Source organism: Podarcis bocagei (assembly GCF_964188305.1).
Source record: "Podarcis bocagei genome assembly, chromosome: 5".
NCBI classification, from domain to species: Eukaryota; Metazoa; Chordata; class Lepidosauria; order Squamata; family Lacertidae; genus Podarcis; species Podarcis bocagei.
Window position 1 is genome coordinate 73,722,499 of NC_138129.1, and position 24,180 is coordinate 73,746,678.

General features: G+C 43.2%; 1 protein-coding gene across 5 annotated transcripts in view; it reads right to left on the minus strand.

The window, feature by feature from the left end:
• Positions 1-24,180, minus strand: part of LOC308586919 (uncharacterized protein) — a 282,149-nt gene that overhangs the window by 62,609 nt on the left and 195,360 nt on the right. For all 5 annotated transcript variants that reach the window (XR_014008111.1, XM_081194122.1, XM_081194123.1 and 2 more), the window contains one exon: positions 2,128-2,333. Coding sequence is in view for 4 of the 5 variants with exons in the window: in XM_081194122.1 (XP_081050248.1) it covers positions 2,128-2,333 (206 nt within the window). In the remaining variant the exon portion in view is untranslated. The remainder of the gene's footprint in view (positions 1-2,127; positions 2,334-24,180) is intronic.

Below are 24,180 nucleotides of genomic sequence, written 5' to 3' on the forward strand. Positions count from 1 at the left end.
GTGAAAACTGAGCAAAAAGGCTGTATTTGGTTTAACAAATTTCCTCCCATTCTCCACATCCTATTTAAATATCCATACACAAGATTTTACAGACGAAAAGGCATTCTTGGTGTCACTACTGAAATAGCCCCTAGAGAGAAGCAGCCTTATCACTGAAATGCTGAAGTCCTGTTTAATTTTGGTGCTTTGGCAATATCAGTTTTTCCGTCTCTGAGGATTTCAGTCCCATTGGAAGCATATTGCCCCTCTAATGGAAGATAAAGGGTTCAATTTTCATACTCAGCGGCTTTGACTTGGCGAAACCACCCGGTGATTACGTCTTCTGAATGCACTCCCCACGTGATGACAGCCGATATCTACCAAATCAGGGAGCCTATTAATTCTCTAGGCTTTCCACCTGGCACAGTAAATGTCAGCCATCTCCAAAAGGATATGCATTCATAAGGCATACTCACCACATGAAAATGACATGAGAAAATGGCTTGTTAATGATGTCGTCACATCTAAAGTGGGAATCAGGCCCAAATAGAGGGATAAAACTCTTCGGTTAATATTCAACTAAATCATACTCGACGCAGGCCATTAAAATCCACGGATGCAATAAACTTAACAAGTCCATTAATTTCAACGGGTGTATTCCAGGTATGACTTAGCTGGATATCATCCACAAATAGGGAGGCTAACCATATTAATGATTAGGCAGGGGCAAGACATTTTGCTGCCTGAGAGAGGGCAGCAAATAGTATTCCTCCCATCTCGCTATGTGAAGGTGCACATGAAAGTAATTTTGGCACCATAGGTAAAGGTAAAGGGACCCCTGACCATTAGGCCCAGTCGTGGCCGACTCTGGGGTTGTGGCGCTCATCTCGCTTTATTGGCCGAGGGAGCCGGCGTACAGCTTCTGGATCATGTGGCCAGCATGACTAAGCTGCTTCTGGCGAACCAGAGCAGCGCACGGAAACTCCGTTTACCTTCCCGCCGGAGTGGTGCCTATTTATCTACTTGTTCTTTGACTTTCGAACTGCTAGGTGGGCAGGAACTGGGACCGAGCAACGGGAGTTCACCCCGTCATGGGGATTCGAACCACAGACCTTCTGATTGGCAAGTCCTAGGCTCTGTGGTTTAACCCACAAAGAAGAACCTCACAAGTGTTTCTTCCTTGTCCCTAACGGTAAATACTGTTGCTTAAATGAATGAATGAATGTAAATGGCATTTCCATGAGCTCTGGCACTCGTCACAGTGTCCCGTTGCACCAGAAGTGGTTTAGTCATGCTGACCACATGACCTGGAAAAGCTGTCAGTGAACAAACGCCACCTCCCTCGGCCTGAAAAGCGAGATGAGCGCCGCAACCCCATAGTCGCCTTTGACCGGACTTAACCATCCAGGGGTCCTGTACCTTCTACCGTTACCATAATAATAAATAAATAACAGTTTTTGCTATCCTTTCATGACATTTGCTGTCAGAGGCAGCTGCCACACTCTTCCTAATGGAAGAACTGGCCTTGTAATTAGGCTTACAAGCAGCAGTACTCACTGTGCTTTAGAAATATAGGCCCCTGTTCTGTTCAAGCTGAAGAGCATATAACGGAAAAGTTTAGACACTGCAAACTAATTTCGCGTCAGTTCAACTTTGCAATTTCCGCTCTTGTCATATCTGTGTTTTGCATGCCATGGAATGGTGCTTCACTGTGCAACTGAATTAGTTTCACAGTGACTCAAAGGCATTAAAGGATGACTTTGAAATTCTAAGTCCTGACTGGGAGGGATTTTTAATTCCTTCCTTATAATGAAACCATTAACAACAATAACCAAAACTCCTTAACAGTTACACAACCCTGAAATATTATTCTCTCGACTTTGCTGGGTGGACCCAATTTGAGATCTCGGGTGGGGAGTTGAGTGCTTGGTTTGCATAACAAGCAAACAAACATGAGACAAGCACAGGCGTGCAACCTTAATGGTGCTTTGAAACATGAGGGTGAAGAGACCTGTGATTTAATCTAATGGCTGCATCTCTGCAGGGACGTTCTAAATGCCACCGAGTCTGAAAAAGCGCTAGAGCCAGCTCTGCTAGTTTGCGTGAGGGAAGCGGCGGGAGGAAATTCAGACTCTTGTTTTCACTCACTTGGTCAGAAGTATCTCTGTGAGCGCTCCAAAGCAGACAGATGCGATGTGGAAAACAAGACTGGGAGGAGGATCCTTAAAGGCAATCATCATTTGATAGACCAGAAGTGGAATACTGATCATTGCAGCCAGGATTGTGCAAAAGACAAGCCACTTGTGCCATCGCAACAGCATGGCTCTCCAAGGCGATTTTTTCTCGAGCTGGTACTGCAGAGAGGGAGGTGGGCAGGGGAAACACATGGGAAAAGACAAGAGAGGGGGAGAAAATGAGTAAAGGCAGTGAAATGATGAACATTAACTGCTAATAGTTTAGAACAGGGGGAAAAAACCTAAGGAATGATTCACGTTGGACCATAAATATACAAAGAGCTGCTGAAAACTTGTTTGGTTTTCACAAAGGGGCTTAAACCAATATCCCCTTATTTGTTAGTCTCGAGCGAGGCGTTTATGGCAGGAGGACGCATTAAACCTTAACCTATGCCAGCACGCGAGATATTTGGGAGTTTTTAAGGATTAAGACAAGAGGCAATGCATACCATTTATGCAGAATGGCCTTGAACTACCTGCAACAGATTGAGATACAGTTATTGCATATTAGCGCTCTGAATCTTCATTCTGTCAGGAGCTAACGGGGAAGGCGCGTCATCCGAGATAAAGACTTAGAGGGCCCAATTCAGAGGCTGCTCTCAGGCCTTCATAAACCTGTCTTTCCCTTGAATAATTTCCATTTTATATCTGTATAAAATGGCTCGAATCTACACCCAGATTTCTGCTGAAATAAATTGGCATTATTTCACCACTGTAAATTCACAGAATGTTGCAAGACATACTACTACGAGGAGGCAATCATCATTCTTCAGGGCTCAGGAAGTGCTAAACTGGCCCAACAGTCTGGAAGGGAATGGGGAAGCAGTTCATAGGCAGCTGCCCTAGAGCAGGAGCAAAACAGGAACTCACAATGGGCTCTACTCTTTTGCTGTCAGCAGTGCTGAACAACTGATAACCAAAAGGCAGTTCTGTGTTATCCTGAGCCCCATATGGAAAACAATTGCCTCCTAAATGGCAAGCTGGGTGCTAAATAGCTGCTTATATTGGGGTGGGAACCTTTTTCTTTTTTGAGCACTGCTCTCCTCTTGGGATAGGTGGAGCTGGGCTGGATCTAGTCACATCAAAGAAGCGTTTCTGTTATGTACTGAAGTTCTCACCCTGGGCCAGCAGGGGGATACTGTAGATAGTTATGCAAATGAAGGATCGAAAGTGACGTTCAGTGATTGGATAGTTTGTATGCAAATAAAGGATCGAAAGTGACGTTCAGTGATTGGCTAGTTACAGAAAATGGTTACTGTTGCATTCTAGTGGAGCTCTATATAAGCAGGCTGACTGAGCTCCTCAGTTCAGTTCTGTTCCAGCTTACAAATAAAGAGCTGCTTTGGAAGAATCGCTGTGTTGTCTGATATGTTTGCCCACAACTTAACAGTTTCAGTCAAGCGTGTTGTAAACTCATACAGGGAAATCCGGTTGGGAAAGATGGGACTCCACAGCGCCATCTGGTGTCACAGTGTTATACCGCATACACAGCGCATGCAAAACACTTTTTCTTTACCAATCTAGATGAGTCCCTGGAGTCAGTGGTGGATATTGACAATGTATGGAGGGGCATCTCTCTGTCTTTGTCCCTGTTTCTCCTCCTCGCCAACCTGCATGGGATTACAGCATGTCCCACAAGTTGCCAAACCCTAGCAGGAAGTGGTTGGAGCCTTACTTCCTCTTGGAAAGTGGCACCTGAGTGGAGGAACCTAAACCAAGTCAGGGACATAACAGTGAAGTACTGTGTAAGGTTAGAGGGAACATCATGCTAGAGGTAATCAGGTGTGTTCAGTAGGATGGTACACAGCACTTCATAAGACTACTTTTGAAGCTCCAACTTCTGCCTGGAGACCTTAATAAGCACATTTGTGTTTCGGTGTTTCTCTGAGTTACCTTGCCATTTGAAGGTATCCTGCCTGGTACAGCAGGCAGTTCCTCCAAGGAACCTTCCACTGTGAAGTCCCAGGGAGCCCTGTATCCACTTACAGCTTCACAAGTCCCTCCTAATGTAGAATTAGAAAGCTCCAACAATAAATTAGGGCTCTTTGCAGATGACCTAATGGTCACAACACCAGGCCCCAAAGCACAGCAACCTCCCTAATCAGAGAACTCAACACATTTGCAATGGTGTCGGGCCTACAGGTAAATTTTGCAAAGTCAGAAGCTATGTGCTTCAACACCCCTCCTCACACCCAAAAATAACTCAATAATGTCACCAAAATAAAACTTTGCCAAACCAAGTTCAGATACCTAGGAGTACAAATAACCAGAAACCTCAATAAATTGTACCTCCACAACTACAAGCCCCTGTGGCAACAAATTAACAAAGATCTAAAGAGATGGAACAACATGAATTTCACTCTCTCAGACAAAATAGCCATGATCAAAATGACCACCCTCCCAAAACTACCCTACTTATTCCAAACCCAATCTGGAGTCCCCCAACCCAACTCCGCAGATGGCAGAGAAAACTACATTCTTTTATCTTCTCACATAAAAAACAAAGAATAAGCCCCAAATACCTGCACCTCCCCATCTCAGAAGGAGGATGGGAAATCCCCAACATAGAAGCATATTACATTGCCAATCAAATACGCCATATAATCCCATATATACTAAAAGATGAGACAAAACAATGGATACACCTAGAGAGGGACACAATTGAAAATACCTGCACCACAGCATAACCACTCCTTCCAAACAAACTAAGGAAAATTCCCACACCACTTAACAGGTACACACAGACCACGCTCAAAGCATGGAAAACAGAAATAGGCAAACTATCCCCAACCCCATTCCCACTAATTCCCCTGGAGTACCACCCATTATTCCACCATGCATCACAAAACCTCCAGATAAAAACCTGGCAAACCAAAGGCTTTATATCGCCTAATAGACTATAAAAAGAACAAACAAGACCACCACAGCCAATCACAAACAAAACAACCACACCCTAGGCCAACCCCAACCCCTCTCACCAACAAAGGAACACAAGTGAATAGAAGAGAACCTGCACAAGCAACGCTGACACAAAACCCCACATATATTAAGTAAAATAGAAACACCGCCACATGACCCCACCCCCACTCACCTTTTCCCCCTCCAACTCTTTCCCCCTTTTCTTCCTAATGTCTCAACAAATGAAACTGATCTCTAAAAAATGTTACTTGAAAAAAGAGAGAGACATTGCACATACGTTTGTAAACCAAGAAAAACTTTAATAAAAATACATTTTTTAAAAAAAATAAAAATAAAGCTCCAACAATTTGGAATTTTCTCCTAATGTTGCTTAAATTTCTACTCATCACCTTGCTAGTCGTGAAACATAGTTCTGGACAATAAAAGCCAGCTAAGTGCCATTAAAATGTGTACAGTCACTCATTCTTTGGCAAATCTTCAGAGGAAGGGAGCATCAAAGTTATTGAGCCAGCTTTCACTGACATGTTTTCCAATGGGCTGATATGTTCAAGAAGTACCACCTTGGTGTGAAAGACTGATGTGATCAAATGGTACCTTATTGTGCATGGAGTTTGAAGGAGGAAAAGTAGCAGAAGAAAGTCGGAAGTTCTTAGAAAATTTGATGACTGTGGATGCCCGTAGGAGGTACAGTTCAGGAAGGTCAAGTACATTGTCGTGCCCACTTGCCTTGTCATTTCCTTTGAAACTTTAAAAAGCAAAGGGCTAACCGCAAATGAGAGGATCTTTGTGATCCAGGCATGCTATGTATCCTTTGTCTCTACTGATTGTTCCGAAGTTTCAAACGGATATTTCAAAAGCGCATTTCAGTCTGGAGTCCATTTAACATTTAAACAGGTAGACCTTGCCTTGAATGAGTACCACCAAACCCTGTCCCTTGTTTTGTTTTTTGTTGTTGCTATGTGATTGTAAAAAATAGCAATGCATTGAGAAATGTCACCAAATAAGAGCCTTCTGGAAAACAGAACATTTAGCTCTTGCAAGCTTACTATTCTATGCTGTTGTTGCAAAGCATGCCCCAAATTACAGTAGTTCATATCTGCGCTCCTGATAGGTTATGTGACTCACACACTGCGATTACAGAAAAATACCTGTGGGGTGAAATATCCATAACCCATGGTTAAGATTAAACACGGGTTGCAGGTAATCGGTGTTTAAAGTACATTTAACTTGAGTGCAGTACGGTTGGTACAGACAGCCCATGAAAATAAATACTAATATCTATTGTACAAAGTGAAAAAACTAGCATACAACTTCAATCAGGTGGAACAAAAGTGCCGTGCTATGCCCCACACGCAGAGTTTGTTAAGGCCAACAGATCAAATGCTCACAAAACAAGGGAGTCTTTCATTGCAGAAGCACCATGACTTACGCTTCGTTTTTTAAAAAATAAAAAATAAAATATGCTGCTTGGCGACTTAAGGAGAAGTGTAACTGATGCCTTCAGCTGAAGAAGCGTCACAGCAATTGTTCCACAGCACCTCGCATCCACAGAGAAATCCGTTGGCTACCTTTGCAGCACTTCAGAAAGCTCCCCTGGTCTCCAGATGCAGCCTTTAAATGCTGCAAGTTGGTATGCGCTTATTTTGGAGTAAATCTCAGCGAACGCAATGTGAGCTATTTCTGAAGAAGCGTGTGTAATATGGGACTACAGTGGTACCTCAGGTTACATATGCTTCAGGTTACAGACTCTGCTAACCCAGAAATAGTGCTTCAGGTTAAGAACTTTGCTTCAGGATGAGAACAGAAATCGGGCTCCGGCGGCGCGGCAGCAGCAGGAGGCCCCATTAGCTAAAGTGGTGCTTCAGGTTAAGAACAGTTTCAGGTTAAGAACGGACCTCCAGAACGAATTAAGTAATTAACCCGAGGTACCACTGTAGTTGCTTTGGAAGACGATCTTCAGGCATCTGCACAACATGACCGGTCCCTTTACTAGCAGTTACAGCAGTAATGGAAGGCCTGGTTGGGTAATGGTGCTAACCTGACCTCCCAGCAGCTGAGTCCCTGCTGCTTATCAGAAAAATATACAGTAGGAAAAAGCACTTTGAACATGAAATACAAGACTGGATTGACTTTTGGTTTTAGGTCTCTGTGCACTAATACGTTGTAACAGTGAAGAACGGGTGTTAGTTGCCAAATCCAGTTCTTGCATGAGATTCTAACCCATTTACAAATGGATCTGTTTTCTAGGGATGTTTTTCAACACACTTCTCTGTGTGGGTCTTTAGTTATAATAGATCTATTAAACTTAAATATGAGGGAGAACTAACAACTGTTTAATCTGGATCTAAAAATTGCAGAGCAGAAAAATATATATGTTAAAACCTGTTTGCTGTCCTCCACTTACTGCTATTATTTTGGTCTACATCTAATTCAGGCTATTTTTTATTTTGTTTTTATTTATGCATTTCCCAGTTTTCGTTATACACCTCATACATTTTCCATTTTACAATATTTCCATGCAGACTTCTCAACCTACCCATCAGTGACATTCTAAAAAACACCCACGGCCCTCAAATTTGCTGCATCTCCATTAATTTCTCCACCCTAGTTTCCTCTCTGCAGTTCCTTTATTTTGTCAACTGCTATTCAATGGTTCACCCCTACTTTCAAATTAATCTTAATGCCATATCTTTTTAAACATTCTCCAAGGTGCCCCTTGTTTTCCTCTCCTCCTAATTCCTTATTTTAGCTGTCATACTCACTAATTCTACGAATGCTATTAGTTTATACAACCATTGGTCTTTTGTTGGAATGGCTTCTTTTTTCCAAAATAAAAAAATTCCTTCCAGTAGCACCTTAAAGACCAACTAAGTTAGTTCTTGGTATGAGCTTTCGTGTGCATGCACACCTCTTCAGATACCTTCTTCAGTGTGCATGCACACGAAAGCTCATACCAAGAACTAACTTAGTTGGTCTTTAAGGTGCTACTGGAAGGAATTTTTTTATTTTGGAAAAAAGAAGCCATTCCAACAAAAGACCAATGGTTGTATAAACTAATAGCATTCGTAGAATTAGTGAGTATGACAGCTAAAATAAGGAATTAGGAGGAGAGGAAAACAAGGGGCACCTTGGAGAATGTTTAAAAAGATATGGCATTAAGATTAATTTGAAAGTAGGGGTGAACCATTGAATAGCAGTTGACAAAATAAAGGAACTGCAGAGAGGAAACTAGGGTGGAGAAATTAATGGAGATGCAGCAAATTTGAGGGCCGTGGGTGTTTTTTAGAATGTCACTGATGGGTAGGTTGAGAAGTCTGCATGGAAATATTGTAAAATGGAAAATGTATGAGGTGTATAACGAAAACTGGGAAATGCAGTTCCTTGCATAAACCATTCTTGTGGTTGCTGTTGCATACAAAAACAAATTGTGTATTTTCTTTGGTATCTCCTCTCCTATTGTAGCCAGTAGGAAGGCTTCAGGGTTTGTTTGTTTTTGAAATGTGAGTTTACATGTTTGGGTTTTTTGTTTTTTTAAAAAAATATTCATACACCATCTCCCAGAATTTCATGGCATGGCCACCATGTATGTACTAGAGAGCCCTCAGCTTCTAGGCAATTCCAGCACAGATTTGATCCTCTCTTATACATTTTAGAGAGTTTGCTGGGTGTCAGATACCACCAAGAAGCCATCTTAAATATATTCTCCTTAATCAAATAGCAATCCAAAAAAATTATCGTTCTCTTCCCTGACTTCTCCCACGCCAAGAATTCAACATTATGTATAAATCTGATGCACCAGTGTATCATCTAATTCAGCCTAACAGCAAAACCCTATGTGTTTTCGCTCAGAAGCAAGTCATGCTAAGTTCCAGTGGGGATTATTCTATAGTCGGTGTGTTTAGGATTACAGCCTAAATCAAAATTAACCAAGAGGAGAAACATAAAGGTCAAGACTCTATAAACTTGTAGCCGGGCTCTGTAACCTGGCACCTAGACGCACACATTTTTGCTTTGTAACATTTTGTATGTGTTTTTAAGGGCAGCGCCTGAAGCCCAGCTCTCCTGAGCAACCCTACAGTTACATGTCCGTCTCTAAGTGCTTGTTTGATGGAGGAAAAACAACTTCGGCAGGTTTCAAAGGGTTTACGGAAAACAACATGGGACTGGAGAACCACCAGATGAAATATCACGAATAGGATTTCCACTAGGTATAAAGTGACGTTGTTATGCCCGAGGAGAATGCAAACCCCATTAAAATGTCCTTTGAAGACATTGTCAGCAAATTTGTACTGTGCCGCCACAGTCTTTCAGTACATCCTAATTTGGACACTTCTAAATGTGACTTCCCACTTCACTTCCACCTGCACTTTTCTGCTTGGTGCTGTTCTGCGCATGGGTACCATTAAGATCTGCGAACAGTCAGATATCGCTGTTCAGGTGAATTGGCTTGGATTATACGAAGCTTTCCATTCAGGTTTTTATTTTTTATTTTATGCCTCGTGGACTGTTTTGCTGCACTGGAAGAGTCGCGACCCTCTCTCTTTCGACATTTGGACACAATTTATGCTGTCTATTTTACCCTTGGCGAAACTCGCGGCTGGTCTGCAAGATACCCCCATATCGTTTTTATGATAAATGAATGTCTTCGTTAAAATATCTTGGTCCCGCTACAGTAAACGATACACTGGCTCCGAGGACAGAAGAGCTTCTATTAGATGCTGCTTTTACCCAGCCTTTTCTGCTTTAACCAACCTCCCCACCCTCTCCATTACTTTCTTTGTTCTACTTTTGATATTCCTTTCCCCCTTTTTCTATCTCAGCTTATATTGTGATCTTATCAACTGTCAGTTGATGTGGGGCTCATGTTTCTAGGGATTCTCATTTCCCGTTTGGCTTGTTCTACAGATAATTTGTCGTAATCTTTCGGTATACTTGGAAAGGTACCGAAGTGCTGTCCTCCTGTCCCAAAGGCAGTGTTCCACAAAACAATAAAATAAGAGTTAGGCCACTTTGATTTTTTATAGAAATTCTACCCGCTCCTTCATCTTCTGCCTGTGCATTTGGGAATCTCTGCAATCAGCGTCACACAAACCTGGTTAAAGTTTTCAGGGGTTCCCTGAGTCTGGAGAGAGGGGGAGAGTGCTGAATATCAACAGAAAACGAGTCTGACAAGATGGGTCTCACAGACACCAAGAAATGACAATAGACCAGGGATACATGAGTCAGTTTACCATGGGCCCAAATCCATTTCACATGGCGTTATTCATAAATCTGTCCAGTCCTGTCTCCATGCTGTTCTGTGATTTTTAAATTTAAAAACCTGCATGAAAATTTATTATTCAAGAATGTGTTTGAATATATATTTACTGTAGACATTTCTAAATGTAGTAGTAGTAGCAGTAATAATAATAATAATAATAATAATAATAATAATAATAATAATAATATAGTATTGACTACTGGGAAGGGGATTTGTAGCGGCGGCCAAGAACATGTGTAATTTTAGACTTGTTCACACTTGGCACAGGTACAAGCTCTGTCTACACAGGTGTGAGTGCTTGTGTGAAAGAGCATACAATTTTTTTTGTTTGTACAGCTCGGCTGTTGTGCACCCTGGGACACAAACTGTATACTCATTGAATACAGTGTGTGAACACCTGCAATAAGGCAAGGCGCATATGTGATAAAATGGAGAGGAGTTGAAGCTCAACTTGCACAGGGAGGGATAGATTTCCTGTAATAGAGAGGAACACACACACACACACACACACATTTGTTGAATGCGATCCATATTTATGTTTATGTATACATGTAATAAAATCCAATATAAAGGCGGCACAAATAAGCTCTGACAACAAAGAAAGCATTTTGTGCTGTCAGTTACTTCATTTTCCATAGTATATAGAGGTGGGATTTCTAGGTAATATGCTTTATTTTATTTTATTTAAAGGATTTAAATATCAAAGTGTGCCCATGTATGACCCCAGCTGCATGAAATGCTATTTTGGGGCTGTTCATATAAGACATCTTCAGTCCTTAAACTGATATTCAACCAAGTGTTGAAAAGGCTAATATGGGAACCAACCCTAGAAGCAGGGCCAGCTCTTTATTTTGCCCATAAATGGAACAACATGCACACTTTGTTACAGACTGTGATCTTGGGATCATACGCAACAGTGTGCACCAGACCCTTGATGCTTGCAAGCTCTGACCCGAGTGGATGTTTCTCTTGTCTTTGTAACTCTGCAAGAATGTCTGAGCCTGATTAGCAATTATGCATGATAGCCTATCAAGTAATTAAATTATATACACATTTCTTCTGGTATGGAAGAATGCTCATGTTTCACAGGATGTCTGCAAGAAAAGAAGTCTGTTTATGTTGTGCAGTTTCTCCCCCTACACAATTCCTGCTGGTGAAGTGATCACGGAGAAAACCTCCTTTGACTCCTTATAATTCCAGCAGACCCCATTCCTAGAGAATTCGTGGTTCTCTTTGCCTTCAGACAGAAGATTGCTCTGATATTTTTTATTTTAAATTGTGATCAGACCGGTATGACTCAACTGATCCGTGAGGACATTCATTCATATTGCAGCTTGTGGGAAAGAAAAACAAACAAACCACCTCTCTCTTGGTCATGTTGGGAATGTTACTCTTTTTGCAAAGAACTCACTAAAAGGTAAAGGGACCCCTGACCATTAGTTACAGTCGTGGCCGACTCTGGGGTTGCAGCACTCATCTCGCTTTATTGGCCGAGGGAGCCGGTGTACAGCTTCTGGGTCATGTGGCCAGCATGACTAAGCCGCTTCTGGCAAACCAGGGCAGTGCACGGAAACACCATTTACCTTCCCATCGGAGTGCTACCTATTTATCTACTTGCACTTTGACATGCTTTTGAACTGCTAGGTTGGCAGGAGCAGGGACCGAGCAACGGGAGCTCAGCGCGTCGCGGGGATTCGAACCGCCGACCTTCTCATCGGCAAGTCCTAGGCTCTGTGGTTTAACCCACAGCGCCACCCGTCACTAGCACCCACTTATTTCGTCTCGCACGATAGCTGGGTGTCTTTTTTGTGCAGTATACTTTTGGCCAAGCAGGCTGATGAAACGCTCGCCTTGCGATTCAGTTTTGTTCCAAATCTTACAAGTTATGGAGCGGTCAAGGCAGAACCCTAAAAGCCATAGGAAGGTATGGCAAGCAGATATTTCTGGATTACAAATCCCATCATCCTTTGCGATTGGTCATGCTGGCTGGAGCTGATGGGAGTAGAAGAGTCCAACAACATTGACAGGGTTGCAAGTTTCCCATTTCTGTCCTAAAGAAAGAATAGGCAGAAGGGACAAGGAAAGCAAAAGCGAAGGGCATGAGAAGGCCATAGACCAAAAGAAGGAGGCTTGGGGGGGATCACTGAGGATTAGGAATTTGGCGAGGGAGTGAAATGAGAAAGGGAGCTTGGGGGAAGTCTGAGAGGAGAAAGAAAACAGAACAGAGAGAATATAGCTACATTTGCAGCTTCTGGGGACTGGGGAGAAAATTTGAATCAGTTTGCATTTAAAAGCAATATTACTCAACTCATACTTTCCAAGCAAGACAGGAACCGAAATACAGCAATCCCTTGAAATTCACACTTTTGTGAATTTTGCAACACCACTCCGCAGCCAAGTAACGTGCGCAAAAAGGAATATACTAGGTTGAATATATAAATGCATATATTAGAGGGGGAAACCATACAAAATACTAGGGTTTCCATATTTCAAACAGTGAAAACCCAGAGCTTTTTTGGGGGGCAGGGGGCAAAGTTGTTGAGCTTTCTTTGGCAAGATCGCAAAAATAAATTTAAAAAATGATGTTTTTGAGCTATTTTAAGGGATTTTCGCCCAGACATATGGCAACAGTACAAAATGCATTCTATTAAGGAAAGTTGCCTTGCACACATGTTTATAGCAGGCAGCCTTTCAAATCAATGCTAAAATTCTGATAAATTTCCATGCGGACTTGCACCCCCTTCACAACTGATGTGGAAAAGTGGAGAACTGAAGTTAATATTTGGAAAAATGAGAAACTGAGAGAAACTGGAATTGACATATTCTCCCTTCCTGCAGAGGTAAAGGATCATATATTGACTGGCGATAACTCCCCATATATTTGGCTGACGGCCTATATATTTGGCTGCTGCACAGAATCAGAAGTTTTGTTTGCATCAGCTGCTAGCCATAGCAATGAAATAAAATACAATGTACTGAAGCTAGAGGTAAAAACTGAACCAGACAAAATACACTCTGGAGGTTTACATCAATAATCAAATAATAGATCTTATTCTAATTGCCCCTGCTAAAAATTGTGCAGTTCTTGCTGTCACCTGATTATCTTGATCTGTTAGAAGAAAGGCACAGTAGCAATGGTTGAGTGACCTGGTATGGACAGAAGTAGAGGAATAATAACCTCCTGCACAGTTGAGCTATGCTGCCCAGACTAGAATCTGGAATAGACTGGAGTGAATAGGGGGGAAAGGAAGGATGGGGGGAAACATCTTTCTGTAGCTGAAATAATACAAAGGAAAAATCATATATTACATGGGGAATTTGGAAAGCTGCACCTAAAGAATTTATTTTTCTACACTGCTGTTAAGGGTATCGGGGGGTTGCTCGAGAGCAGTCAGGCAAGATGCCTCACTAGTCTGTTCTAAAGCTTTCTTATTGGTGCTAAAAAAAAACACCTTTACAATGCAGAGCGCCTCTATTCCATGTCTTGCTCATTCGCTGGCAGAATCCAAGAGTGGGCGGTCCTTAAATCTTCCCCAGCAGAGTAGTTTCTTGACGCCCAGTCTGCGCCTCCCCTCTCTGTGTGAAAGCCTTGGGTAAAGGGGGACCTCCCTTCTTCCCACTTTGCTCAGGCAAGGTGTCCTGGCACCGCCTTGCATCCCCCGAGCCCTGCATCTCCTCCCCACTAGAGTCGTGGCTTCCTTCCTCCATTGAGGAAGTGCTGCTTCCCACAATCTTTGGGGGCTCTCTGTAATCCATCCGCCTTTTCCCCTCTCGCCCCTGAGCCGATGGCAGTTCCCTGACAAGTGCTGCTAAAGTACAGGGGCAAGATGAAGGTGGGATTGCAGCAGTAGGCCTCATTCTAGATAGACCTTCCATAACTCCAACTATCCCTATTTTCTCGGGACATTCATGGAATTACAGAAACCATCCCGGTTTCTGACAGGATCCCGGAATGTCTTGGGGGGTGAGCTGGAGTTCGTGCCTTGTGGGAGCCAGCTGACTCACGACGCAGTGACACACCAAAAGACATGCGCCATAATTTTGGTCAGAGTAATCTTGGAGGGCGCGCCAGACATCGTGTATAAGTGTATGAGTAGGGCTCATTCTGAGAACTCGGGAAAAAGCAGGAACTCCCATTAGTGCCCAAGCTGTGACCCCACCTGAATAGGGAGAGCTTGGCCACAATTTCCCATGCTCTGGTAACCTCCCATTTAGACCCTTGCAATGCATCTGTGGTTGATTTGAAAAACATTCCAGAAAATGCAGTTGATCCAATGGCAGATGAAGATGATGGACCTTTTGGAGCTAGCTGACCTGACTGGAAGAATCCGCAACCAGAAAGAAGAGGAATATCAAGAAGATTGGAGGAAATTTAAGGACTATTTGAATAAATATTGTAATATTAAAAACTAGAAGTTACTTGAAAGTACCAAAGAAAATGCAGTTAATCCAGAACAGAGATACAAGATTGTTAACTGGGGCTAGGTGATTTCAGCACCTTCCATCTAGGTTTCGTCAGTTGCTCTTTTTTTGTTTTGACTCAGGCCTTTTAAACAATTTAGGTAATCCAGGGCTGCGCCCTCACTGCTTTTCCAGTGCTAGGTTTCTAATCCATGTTCAAATGACAGTAGGCAAAACGCGTATATATCCTTTACTTTGTTAAAAAATGCTATAGTTTGATGTGTTGTTTCTCACACTGACTGGAATCCTTAAGCCATTCCTAATTTGTCTCTAGCCAAGGTGTGAAGACCTTTGCAAGGGTTAAAGACACATCTGCCCTTCAACACAAACAGAAATGAACCTGACACTAATGAAGCTGTGCTGATGTGAGCAGCTGTGGAGGGAGAGCTCTGCAATGCACAAATAACCCCACTTCATTATGCTCTAAGGTGGCAATGTAAATATGCCCTGGGCCTCTGTTTTTAATGCTGAGAGTTCTGTTTTGTTATTTAGGTAGTCCCCCAGCCATCATTTTAAAACTGTTTTATGCTTTACTTTGCTTTACGTTTTATATTTACACACACACCTTTTTCTGGGGGTACGCAGGGGTACACATACCCCTAAACATTTCATGAATCTAAGTTTGGCCTCATTGTTCAAGAGGTAAAAATCTGGACACTCAAAGTGCCTGAACCAGAGCTGCCTGCACAAAAAATAAAATTTGAACACCAAATCCAGGGCATTTGCTTTAAAAGGACCCCCAAAGGAGGACACGTCTGGAAATTCCCGGCCGTATGGCAACCCTGTATAAGCTGCCGAGAAAACTCTTATGTCTTGGTGGTGGCATAAAATCAACACAAATGGTGTGCAGGTAGACACTTGCACACATACATTCGTGTGCATAGAGGCTCTGTGCAATCGCTCCAAATGAACACACACTTATTTCCCAAGTGCCTTCTTTGAATGTCCAAAAGCAACTATTAATGTGCAGTTAAATTCTGATACCAATGATCAACCAACCCAGAGGTAGCAGAACTCACACTCTGTGGTACTTACGGTCATCTGTACACAGCTCAGCCTATCTGCAATAAGGATGGATGGGGGGGGGGAAGAGTGTGTGTGTTCTGCACACAGCTTCGCAATGATTAAACCACTTCAGATATTATAGTGTTCTGTTCTTGAAGGATAGAGTCACCACATATTCTTTCTTGATAGGGTTGTCCCCCCATCTTGGAAATGCACAAGGACAAATCAGATCCTTACTACTACTATTGTTGTTGTTTCTGGGAAATACATCTTAATTGGCGCATAAATATCTCCATTCGGCTTTCAGGAGGAGCTTCACTCCACCAGCTCACATCTCTGCCATGATGGTATTTGAGGGTGCTCCGTCATGTCGCAGGCACCTCCAGCGATATTTTAATTGCCTACGAACAAATCTGCACATTCCCCAAAGCCCAAGAGAGTGATCTGGGCCAGCCCTAAATATATATTAGTGTGGGTGTTGGAAGAGGAGTGTCATATCAAATTGAAGTCTGAGAATGTCTCCAGGAAATCAAAAATCTTTATATTCGCAGTTATAAAGGGATCATGCTGATGCACCTTCGTCGCCTGCGCAGGTGTTGCAGGGCATGATTTAAATGACGCTGCCTTGCCCTTCGCTGAACTGCTCCCTTCTCGGCTGCACACCTGGACGCACAGCTGCTGAACTCCGTGGGCCTCCCGAGCAAACTCCCAGCCAAATGCCTTTTGGAAAGAAGAGAGCCGACTGCCCCATCTCAGGGCCACGGCTTGAATGCATTCGCTCGGAATTCGTCTGTAAATGTACATTGTTAATTTAGAGCCTGCTCTTCATTAATTAGAGGCTTAGTGGCAAGTGCCATTGAGCTATCTGCTATGTTTAAGGTTACCTCAAGCCCTTGTAAATGACTCGCTGATAACAAGATGAATCCATCTTCATTACTTGGCCACTCCTGTCTCGGTATGCTCTGCTTCCTGTAAAAGGGCGATGTCACTTGGAACCGTAGAATTAAACTTTTATCCAAACCAGATTCTGCACTTTCACCTCTCTCTCTTTTTCTTTTTTTTAATTCAAGTTGTTCCGATTTATTTCGCCTAAACGACATCTGATTACCTAACATGGAGAAGAGCAGCAAACGCAACCTGAAACAGCCAGCAGATCCCTTTTTTCTGCTTTTCCGTGGGGGGGGGGGTGTTTCACCCCATGGTGTGTAAATAAAATAAAATATTTTTTCCCCATTTTTCTTCTCATAAAGTTATGCCTTTGGATAGGATGAGGGGAGGTGTTTCCCTGAGGAATACAGGAAATTAATTTTAAATCTGAGGAATAAATATCTTTTTGTTCGGGTTTACTTTTGCTCGCTCTTTCAAATATATTATATGCACCGCAGCAGACTGTATGTGTCAAATCCACCTGAACTGTTTGTGCAAGCTTGTACTTTTGCCCAGATTTCCACTTCTGCACACCGGAAGCCACAAACCTTGCCTAAAGTTCACTATATACCTTCTCTGTTTGTGGCTTTCAGCTAAGGCAAGGTAGCTTGGATGTAATCATTGACTTCCTAAATACATGGTCCCCCCCCCTTAAGCTGAAAGCCCAATAACTTAAAGACACAAACTAACCTTTCTTGGCAGATGGTCTCTGTACGGAGCCACTGCTAGAGAGAGCTAATGTTACCCGCCATGGTCGTTTAACACATTAGGGTGCTTACAGGTATCACCTGCTGCTCTCATGAACCATGGTTCGATGTAAAGCATCACTGGCTGGAAAAGGTAATTGTAACCCTAATGAGAAAGAGCTCTCCCGAAGTTTTGATGCTCTGTGTTGCTGTAGGAAGGAGGAAAGAGGGGGAGAAGGTAGAGATGCTTACAGGAAGCTCTCCCCAAACTGAGGCATCGAGCCTTTAACTATGTGACGCTGCTATGTTAGTCATCCTTGTCAGCCAGTTCAGTAAATATAAGCAAGTAAATTCCTTGTCAGTTGAGTGACATTGCGAAGAAGTGATCAACTGCCACATAGTCATCAAATAATTGCACCTTACAATTAGTATGTTACCCCCTGTCAGGGGTGCCAACTTGAATGAAATATTGTAAGCCCCATCCCACATAATCGATCACATGACACAGTGCACACGCACCATTTGAATGGGAATACCCACCAATTTTTTGGGGGGGCTGCCCCCTCAAATAATTTATTGTGCCCCTAAAAGTTGGCTCCTATGCCCTCTGTGATGGACTCTGGCTTTCTGCACCTGCACTCAAGGATTCTAGTCCTCAGGATAGAATAGAGCAGCAGCTCTCAACCTGTGGGTCCCCAGATGTTGTTGGACTACAACTCCCATCATCCCTGAGCTCTGGCCTTGCTAGCGAGGGTGATGGGAGTTGTAGTCCAACAACATCTGGGGACCCACAGGTTGAGAAAGGCTGGTATAGAGTATTTCTAAAATGTGAGGGCAATTGTTTGACGAAGAATCAGCTGCAATAAAACAACTCCAAAACATATCCAGTTGGATTGGACGTTTTTGTTTCTCTCTTTGGCTAGTTGTAGACTTTGTATCCCAGACTGAAGTCGTCACCCTATTCGAAGGTTTCTACAAGTCCTTGCCCTTCTTTACTCTAAACCACTGGCAATGTCTTCCATGGAAAATCTGTGAGTAGGATTGCCAGACCTTCAGGGTTGCCCTGGAACCTCCATGTTTGCTTTCTTACCTCCAGGAGGCAGGTGAAGGGCTGGCTTTTTCTCTTTCTTTCTTTCTTTCTTTCTTTCTTTCTTTCTTAGCACAGTGTCTACTATCAAGGAGTATGCTAGTAATACAATCCAGTGTTCTTTGATGCTTGAGCTCTGCTCAACTTGCAACTTGAGAAACCACTACACTGTACTGAGCAGCCACTTTTGTAATCGAATTCGAGTAATGAAAATTTGTGAAAGAGAGAGAGAGAGAAGTAATCATCTTCGTGTATCATCCCTTTATTAACCGGAGCCTTCATTAAAGGATAAGGGAGAAGAGGATTGCTAGGATGCTGCATTTGAACACATCACCTGTGGCATCCTTTCCCCCCGCTCCGCCATTTCCCCGATCCCTAGCTTTTGTAACAATTTAGACGTGGCGTTATCTACATTATACATGATTGAAACAGACAATCTCAAGATGAACTTTTCTTAAATTTACCGGAAGGATGAGCTGAACTCTTTAGGTAAGTGCTCTTTAAAGTTAATGTGCTACTGTACAAAGAAAGCTCCCCCCCCCCCTTTTCAAAAGATAAAGCTTATATATTGTGGTGGCGGTGTCACCAAGTACAATGCTGCCACTGAAATGGAGGTCAAATCTGAAGGTTTTTATTATTTGCCAGCAAAAAGCAATGAAAAGTTGTTTAAATTTTTTTGTTACTATTATTCAAATGGAAACTGTTTTCCAGCTTCTGAGTCTTAGATCTCTGGTTAGGGTGGTAGTGGTGGGGGAAGAGTATCACTCAGCTGTTCAGGTTTTATTATCCAATGTTGCCAAGGAAGAAAGAAAGAAAGAAAGAAAGAAAGAAAGAAAGAAAGAAAGAAAAGAAAAGAAATCCAAGAAAATTTTTTGGATCCAAGTCAGGTCAAGGCGCCTTTTTTCTAGCAAAGGTTAAAAGCTATTCCAAAGGGTTACAGCATCCATAAAGGCAAATGAAATTATATATAAAGATGGATGGAAGAAAAGCAATAATTGAGATAAACCGTGACTGGTTCGGAAAGCTTTAGACTGAAAAAATGCTGATATTAAAGCCGGGAAATGGAAAGTCTTTCAAATCAGCTGTCACATCAAAGAGTGCAGAATTTCATTACATTTGCAACAATTATGTTTACTTTTTAATGTTTACTGGGCCTTCTGATGCAGTCCTCTTATTGTTCAGTTAAGCATTTCTGTAATAACTTTGGGGAGGGGGAATATTGTGATGCTGAATCTTCAACCCGCAGCTATCAACCACTGACCCAGCCCGCTCCCTGCATCCGTAATATCACAAGCCTTTGTCATGGAAAGAGTTATTGAGGTCTCAATCAATTGTATTGTAAAGTCACAAAACCCATAGCATGATTTGGGTAATGACCGTGCAGGAACAACTGTGGGCCTAGATATATATTTCCCGGTTTAACCCCAGCCTGCATCTCTTCTGCTTTGTTGTTTGCCATTAATGTAACGAACAGCCATTGTACCGGAGCAAGTATTGCAATGCGGAGCCTCTAGTCTATGGCAAATTAAGCCGGCCACGAGTACGAGATAACTTGGCCAGGAGCCTATTGTGGCCTGCAGAGTCAAGGGATGAAAGCAACACAAGTGAGGAGTTGATTGCAGGTTTCTGATTAGCCCACAGCTCCTTAAGCACCGCCAGATGTGCAGGATTGCACCCAGCACGCTGACACTCGGTTCCAAGATCTGCTTTTGTTCCTGCAAAGATGCAGCTGCCACCGAAGCCCATGCTCAAGGTACAAAGACTTCGGCTTGCTTTCAAGTCAGTGGCAAAAAGGGATCCGCATTCTACAGCTGCCTTCTCTGTTTCTCCTTTGCAAACTTAGCTTTGTTTAGGTCCAGGAGTCTGCAAGTAATTCACTTATCAAACCATACGCAGCTGGCTAGTCTGTATGTCAGTACTTTGGAATGATCGGTCTATTTCCAGGCCGCGTCTCTTATGAATGCGCTCATTCATAAGTCCGTCCCGTCCCGTTTCTGCTTTCCTCTGTGAACATTTGCATTCCAGTGTGGGTTTTCGAACGCATTTCTCACGAGACAGTCGTTTCAAAATTCATTTGGTCTCAAAAGATTCATTTCTAAAACAACTCATCTACGCCTTGCCTTTTCAAAACACATTTCAATAGGTTTTTTGAGCTGAAAATTCGCGGAAATGGTTACTCCGAAGGACAATTGCATTCTAATCGGGGCATCAGAATTCACTTATACAGTGGTACCTCAGGTTACATACGCTTCAGGTTACATACGCTTCAGGTTACAGACTCCGCTAACCCAGAAATAGTGCTTCAGGTTAAAAACTTTGCTTCAGGATGAGAACAGAAATTGTGCTCGGCAGCGCAGCAGCAGCAGGAGGCCCCATTTGCTAAAGTGGTGCTTCAGGTTAAGAATAGTTTCGGGTTAAGTACGGACCTCCGGAACGAATTAAGTACTTAACCCGAGGTACCACTATATCAGAATTCACAAAATTCAAGTTCTCCAGGCAGCCCTATCAGGACCAAATAGACCACACTTCCTTGTCTTTACAGTCAGAGAAAGGTCTGGTGAAGTTAATGTAGCAATGGGTGACAAAAATCAAGCCCATACAGTGGTGCCCCGCAAGACGAATGCCTCGCAAGACGGAAAACCCGCTAGACGAAAGGGTTTTCCGTTTTGGAAGTGCTACGGAAAAAGAATTTCCTATGGGTTTGCTTCGCAAGATGAAAATGTCTTGCGAGTTCCTGCGGGTTTTTCCCCCCTCCCCCCTTTTCCCCAAGCCGCTAAGCCACTTATCAGCTGATCCTAAGCCGCTAAGCCGCTTATCAGCTGATCCGCTAAGCCGCTTATCAGCTGATCCGCTAAGCCGCTTATCAGCTGATCCGCTAAGCCGCTTATCAGCTGATCCGCTAAGCCGCTTATCAGCTGATCCGCTAAGCCGCTTATCAGCTGATCCGCTAAGCCGCTTATCAGCTGATCCGCTAAGCCGCTTATCAGCTGATCCGCTAAGCCGCTTATCAGCTGATCCGCTAAGCCGCTAAACCGCTTATCAGCTGATCCGCTAAGCCCGCTAAGCCGCTAATAGCGCTAATCCTCTAATGGGCTTGCTTCGCAAGACGAAAAAACCGCAAGACGAAGAGACTCGCGGGACGGATTCTTTTCGTCTTGCGAGGCACCACTGTATTTATGAGGCACTGTCCCTCAGCTCCTCTCACAGCTGTTGTAAGGACAAGAGAGGGGCGACCATGCCACTTTGGCTTCTGGGAGGAAGGTAAAGGTATAGTTTTATCTTTGCCGGAGGCAGAACATAGCCATCATGGCTGGTAGCCACTGATATCCTTATTGTCCATGAATTGACCTAACCCCCTTTAAAGTCATCCATGTTAGTGGTAATCTTGTGGCAATGAATTCCATAGGTTATATATGTGCTACATGAAGAGTCACTGCCCGGACACTGAGGCCGTTCTCAGAACGCTTTCTGGCAGTTCCCTCACTGCGAGAAGTGAGGTTACAGGAAACCAGGCAGAGGGCCTTCTTGGTAGTTGCGCCTGCCCTGTGGAAAACCCTCCCATCAGATGTCAAGGAAAGAAACAACTATCTGACTTTTAGAAGACATCTGAAGGCAGCCCTGTTCAGGGAAGTTTTTAATGTTTGATGATTTATTGTGTTTTTAATATTCGGTTGGCAGCTGCCCAGAGTGGTTGGGGAAACCCCGTCAGATGGGCGGGATATAAATAATAAATTATGATGGTGATGTCCGGAATTTTCCAACATTTAGCTTCCATGAGAACCAGAAGTTCTATTAGTATGAGGAAGAGAGAAAAAACCCTATAAAATTTCTCCACACTATGCTTAAATTATTATCATGTCTTCCCTTATCTCTCCCCCTAAACTTAAAAGCCCCAAATGTTGTAACCTTTACTCAGGAAAGAGGGTTCCCCCCCCCCCCCAGCCCTGGGATAATTTTGGTTGTCCTTTTCTGAACCTTTTTCAACTGCTGACCACAGTCAGGGTTTCCCCAAGTTTGAGAAACCGTTCCTGTGGTCAATAACTGGGTCTCTAGCTGTTTTTGGACTACAACTCCCATCATCCCTAGCTAGCAGGAGCAGTAGCCAGGGATGATGGGAATTGTAGTTCAAAACAGCAGGAGACTCAAGTTCGGGAAACCGTGACCACAACTGGGTGGTCGCCAACTAAGTTCTACTCTGTTCTGTTCTCAGTGCCTTCGCTAATGACCCCTAACATGGAATCCATAGTAGCCACATACTGGCTTGACATTTTCATTGAGCTATCCACTATGACTCCAAGATCTCATTCCTGGTCAGTGACTGCCAGTTCAGAACTCTTAAGCAGTAGGATCTTTTGCCCAGTGCCCATCACTTTACACTTGCCTACACTGAATCACATTTGTCATTTTGGGGCCTGTGAGTACAGGGCAAGAGCATGCTCTTTTCAGTGCCGCCACCATCACGAGAGGCTGGGCAGGCACCCTGCACACCAACTAGTAAGAAGAATGGGGCAAGTTCTGATAGGGGTGGCGTAATATTGTTTGGAAGGCACAAAGGACAGATTGTACAGGGTTTTCTAAAATCTGGTGCTGGACCTGAACATCATAACCACCACAATATGGAAATATAAGTTTGCCTCAAACTAAGTTTTACTCAGAGTAGACCCAGTAAAATTAGGGGGCCCAAACTAGTCATGTCCATCAATTTCCGTGGGTCTACTCTAAGTTTTGCTAATAGTGTATTCAAACAGTAATGACTGTGATGCATAATTTGTTGTCCTTCAAGCTGTTCCAGGACTTTTTCATTTTATTGTAACTTTTTGTTGTAGCATATGGATATTAACAGATAATTAGCATATAATCTTGATAATCCACATTTATGTGCTCTGCTCCCAAAATGTTTAAAGGGAATTGCCCTCAGGGTGAAGATGATTTCATTTCGAAACTGCATCGGGACTTGCTGATTCCATGCTGTGCCTTACTTAGTAAGAGTTGTAGGGTAAAAGTCAAAGATGATGTTTTATTGGATGGCTGTACAAAAACACAGCTCTAAGGTGGCTATTGACTTGGCTAACTGGGCATCTGTTCCATTGTTAGAAGAATAATTTTTTTAAAATGTATGGATGATCAACAAGAAATCAAAAGGACTCAGTAGAGCCATGAAATAGGTGGTTATTTAGTACAGGTAAAGGACCCCTGGATGGTTAAGTCCAGTCAAATTTGACTATGGGGTATGGCGTTCCTCTCTGCTTTCAGGCCAAGGGAGCCAGCATTTGTCCACAGACAGCTTTCTGGGTCACGTGGCCAGCAGGACTAAACCGCTCCTGGTGCAACGGGACACCATGGCAAGAGCCAGAGCGCACGGAAACACCATTTGCCTTCCCGCCACAGTGGAAACTATTTATCTACTTGCACCGGTATGCTTTCGAACTTCTAGGATGGCAGGAGCTGGGACAGAGCAATGGGACATCACCACCATCACATGGATTCGAACTGCCAATCTTACGATCGGCAAGCCCAAGAGGCTCAGTGGTTCAGGCCACAGCACCACCCACATCCCACTTTATTTAGTATATTGCCCTCCTGCCCAGACTGGGTAACCTACGGCCCTCCAGATGTTTCTCC